Here is a 4,753-nt window from a genome sequence, read left to right as displayed (position 1 = left end):
GGGTCGGCACGCGAAGTCACGCGGGGTCGGCACGCGAAGTCACGCGAGGTCGGCACACGAAGTCACGCGGGGCCGGCATGCGAGGTCACATAAGATCGCCACACGAGGTCATGTGGAGACAGTAGGTGAAGTCACATAGGGTCGTTATGCGAGGTCGCGCCGCAACTCACCCGCGTACTGCAGGTCCCTGTGCTGCGGGAAGAAGTGCTTGCGCAGGTACTGCGGGCACTCCAGGTACTGCAGGATGCGTCCCAGCTGTACGCTCGCCTCGCCATGTTTCTTCACTCCGCTGAACTCTCCCTCGACGCTGCGTGCCCGACCGCTGCGGTGGGAGAAACGCACGCGTTTTTGACGGGCAGTTTCAGAGGTATAGTATAGACGTACAAGCTTAACTTATTTAAATAACTTAAACTAATTACTTAATTAAATAAATTAATTACTTTATTTATATTAATTTATCAGTTATTTTAATTTATTAAGTAACTTAACTTAATTAAATAGATGAATTAATTGATTATTAATTCATTTAATTAATTAATGCAATTATCTCAACTTAATTATATACAAGCTTAAACAATGCTTATACGAGCTTACCAAACTCGCGAATAAAATGTAACAATTCTCAGATGTGCAATCTGTTCCCGTTTTCAGCGCATTTCGATAAATGACAACACTTACCTCCACTAAATGCGAGTTTTCCCGTACTGACGTGAATACGTAATTTAGTGCTCGCTATAACCGCTACGTTGGATCGGACTACAAACAATTCAATTTTCCGGGGTTATGTGGGTTAAAGGCAACCAAAAAATCTGTTAAGGGGGTAGGACGTAGGTGGGCATAAAGTTCACTGATATTAAGGGGAACTACTGTAACACTGGTGTGACGTAAATGACTGGATATTATGAATCACCTTTCTGGTCCGGCGTCTTCATCGTATATGACGATCTCATCGACGTTGAAGATTACGGCTGCGCGAGCGATCTGCAGCATATAGATTAGTTGCCATGTGAACACCGGTCGATCAGTCAGCTGTATCATTTCCAACAACAACAGTGGCAGCAGCAGCAGCAAAAACAACAACAGCAGAAACAGCAACAGGAGTAGTAAGGGCAACTGCACTAACAGTAGAAGCTGTATCAGTAGAAGTAGCAGTAGTAGCAGCAGCAGTAGCAGTAGCAGTAGCAGTAGCAGTAGCAGTAGCAGTAGCAGTAGCAGTAGCAGCAGCAGTAGCAGTAGCAGTAGCAGTAGCAGTACGTAGCAGTAGCAGTAGCAGTAACAGCAGCAGCAGCAGCAACAGTAGCTACAGTAGAAGTAATACAACTAGCAGCAGTAGCAACAACAGCAGCGGTAGCCATAATAGAAGAAATTCCACCAATATAAGCACTAGGACGGTTAATGAGTTCAATTTTCTTAGTTTTTGTTAACTCATCATAACTGCTTACCTGGCCAGCCAGATAGGTTCGTAGTTCAGGTGACTGAGCATTATCCAGAATGGATCCAGGCAATGCAATGCTAACTGTGAAATGCCTTCCTGCAAAAAACAGATAGAGTGTGGCCCCGTTATAACGTGATCATTGAGGTCCATAAAATGTCATCACAAAAAAGCGGCGTCTCGCTAAATCGGGGTTCAAGAAAATCAGTGTATAAACTGAACCAATGTTGACATATTGATCTAACATCCTAAAACACCCCTATTTGACCCGTTTTTTGACCCGAAATTAAACTCGCCAAAAAACTTTTCAGTTCCGGAAAGAGCAAAAAAGGTCCAATGACTCATCGCGTTATATCCGAATTAGCGTAAAATCGCTGCGCGTTAAAATCGGGGCTTCACTGTAATATGAAAATCTAAGCACTGACTCTCACACGCATATATGTACTGCTCATGGCAAGAGAGGACTGTCAATCTTCTCCATACAAGCAAGTGCCTTATATGGAGAGATATCAAATGGAGATTACTTTCAGTTCAATTCTTGTTCATATGATGTGGCAGTTATAAGCTATTTGTGTCTCAACAGAAAAGATGCCAATACAACAGTCCAAATGTTTCACATTACTCTGTTCAATTGCACAGAGAGAACAACATGTTACACGACATTTGGATGTTTCATGCATGCAAATAAAAGCTAGACAATGTGCAAAATAATATGGAAAAATATGCATTATGAAATGCTCGCATGACAGTGCTGCCATCTGTTGTAGAAGTAAGCATGTTTGCAGCATACAGTGATGCTGCATCTACGGCAGGAGTTTAACATAATATGTCAGGGTGTAAGGCAGCATTACCAATTTCAGCTTGGGTCCTCGCCTGCTCCTCCTCTTTCTGTCGCTGCTTCACCTCTTCATCCTTCAACTTTTTTGCCTTTTCTAACTTTTCGATCACTTTCATCTCCTTCCATGCCTTTCCTTCACACACAAACAAAATTACACAGCTATTTGGGGATAACACCCCCTGCCCCCGAATCATAGACATCATATGATAAACAGACATGCCAAGTGTTAAGTGGCCAGATTGACTCTGGTCTCACTAAACCAACTGAGTGTGATCTTGTCGTGTTATTCCATTGACATTGATGGGTAATATACTAACAGCTAACTTGGTATGTTCCAAGTTAGCGTAGTAGCCCGCTTCGAAGCGGGCCTGGCCCTCCTTCATTTGCGGGGCCAAATTGGTGCAGGCCAGTGCGTATTTGTAGCGGGATAGCGTGTGCACGCTGCAAAAAATTGACGCGCGCCTGACGCGCACCAGTTTGATACCATATCAAATTTGCAGTCTGTACGGGGTACATAGTGACTAGTGTCATGACTCAGTGCGTGTATGACTGTTAATTATTATTGACTTTGTTAATCATATAATAATATGGGCTATATCCAATGACTAGTAATTATGTTCTTACTATATACTAGATAAATCGATACATACTTTGTTTTTTCAATTCTTTCCAATCTTTAGTCTGAAACATCAAATTTAATTAATACTATACTCTACGAATGTGCGTGACATGTGGTGTGGGCCCCTACTGTAATCTAGCTCTAGTAATATAGCCCTCATTCAGGTTCAAGGATAGAGATGATGTCAAGATTGAGACCTATGTCATTTTCGTCAATGTGGGGGTAGCCCCTTTAAAATCGACAGGGGTGTTGTTGAAGGTGTTGTTTGTTCATTTCGACCGAGAAACATTATGTCAGTTCACAGGAAGTGTCGAAAAAACGACTTAGTGTTTAAGCGACACTACTCGCCCGTTTCCGACTGTTTCTCATCATTGCTACGAGCGAGAATTTTCCGTGATCTTCCTGTGCTACGGCCCTCAAATCTATCTGCGTATTTGCGTGCGCCGTTTACGGACTGATACTACTTGCTCTCCGCAGTAAATTACCTGGAAATCCGTTGATATTCGTTGGTTTTTTGGAAAGTAATAAATGAAATAAGAAATATTACGCCATTGATGTTGACTGTTCCCTACTGCCCTCTCGCGGCCATCTGGTGATGTATATGAATTCGCCCCCTCCCCCTCTTCCAGCTCCCACTGGCTGCGCACGTCTGAGTGTCGCTGCGGGCGTGTAAGGGGCCTGACCCATAGTACTAAGTAGTACTTGTAGTAGTAGTAGTACTAGTACTAGTACTAGAGCTAGCTCAAATTCGGACTAGGCGTGATTCACTGATTGAGACCAATCATAATATAATTTTATTAATATAAGGCGCGTTCACACGGACGTTTTTGGCCCGAGCCTAATTAGGCCCGTGCCAGATTTGGCTCGAGCCGAGCGTTCACACGGACGTTTTTGGCCCGAGCCGAGCGTTCACACGGACGTTTTTGGCCCGAGCCTAATTAGGCCCGTGCCAGATTTGGTCCCATCGAAAACGTCGGATCAGGCCTGAGCCAAATTTTAGCACCAGCTTTCGGCGAGGGGTAGAGCGGTAAAATCGGTTGAGCGGTAGATGCCACGAGTGTCAAACGTGTACTTCGACGAAATAAAGTCCAAAACAGTATAAAAATTCGAAAAATTTGATCAGGATGCACGTTTTCAAGATTTAATTAAACTCGGAACGTAAGTAAACACTCTAAATCGTAAACAACGCCATCTCGCGACATACTGCCAAAGTATCTGTGAGATATTTGTGCAATAAAATTAGGTTCAAGGATAGAGAACATGGGTCCCAATAAAACCAATGGCAATGGCAATGTCATTTACATCAATATAAATATAATATTATATCAATATAATAGGTTAGGGTTATGGTTAGGGTTAGGGTTAGGATTAGGGTTAGGGTTAGGGTTAGGCACATTGGTTTTATTGGGACCCATGTTCTCTATCCTTGGGCCGTTAGGGCCAGGGTTAGAATTAGGGTTAGGGTTAGGCACATTGGTTTTATTGGGACCCATGTTCTCTATCCTTGGGCCCAGAATTATTCGGTCTACCGTACCCGTAGCCACTGCCGACTATAAACTCATCTCTCCGTTAAAATAATCATAATACATATTTTTGAAACAGACGAATGATGTAGTCGTTACTTTTTCTATTCCAGTTCCTAGAGTAGCCTGCGTCCGTCTATAGCTAGCCAATTTGCCTTCATTCACTACTTTCTTATCGTGTTGTTTTTCAGTTTCCATGTTTTTCAGCTGTAGCGTATGTGGCGCCATCCAGAGAGACATGAGAGAAGGGCGCGTTTGTTTGGTCGGATTCACGGATCTCGATCCGATGGATTCGCTGATCGGACTGTTTGTTTGGTCGAATCATTGATCTCCATATTTAT

General features: G+C 43.2%; 1 protein-coding gene across 1 annotated transcript in view; it reads right to left on the bottom strand.

Moving 5' to 3' along the window:
- LOC106814184 (putative methyltransferase C9orf114) overlaps window positions 1–4,654 on the bottom strand; it is an 8,672-nt gene extending 4,018 nt beyond the window's left edge. The window contains exons 1-6 of the mRNA XM_014818483.1: window positions 4,512–4,654; window positions 2,921–2,951; window positions 2,284–2,403; window positions 1,443–1,531; window positions 911–981; window positions 171–322 (exon numbers count right to left, since the gene is read on the bottom strand). Of these exons, the coding sequence (XP_014673969.1) occupies window positions 171–322; window positions 911–981; window positions 1,443–1,531; window positions 2,284–2,403; window positions 2,921–2,951; window positions 4,512–4,652 (604 nt within the window). The 5' untranslated portion in view covers window positions 4,653–4,654. The remainder of the gene's footprint in view (window positions 1–170; window positions 323–910; window positions 982–1,442; window positions 1,532–2,283; window positions 2,404–2,920; window positions 2,952–4,511) is intronic.
- Between the last annotated feature and the right edge of the window lie 99 nt (window positions 4,655–4,753).

The sequence above is a fragment of the Priapulus caudatus genome, unplaced genomic scaffold, assembly GCF_000485595.1.
Source record: "Priapulus caudatus unplaced genomic scaffold, Priapulus_caudatus-5.0.1 Scaffold880, whole genome shotgun sequence".
Lineage (NCBI taxonomy): Eukaryota > Metazoa > Priapulida > Priapulimorpha > Priapulimorphida > Priapulidae > Priapulus > Priapulus caudatus.
Note: the sequence above shows the minus strand (reverse complement) of the source record. Positions and strands in the feature narration are given on the sequence as shown.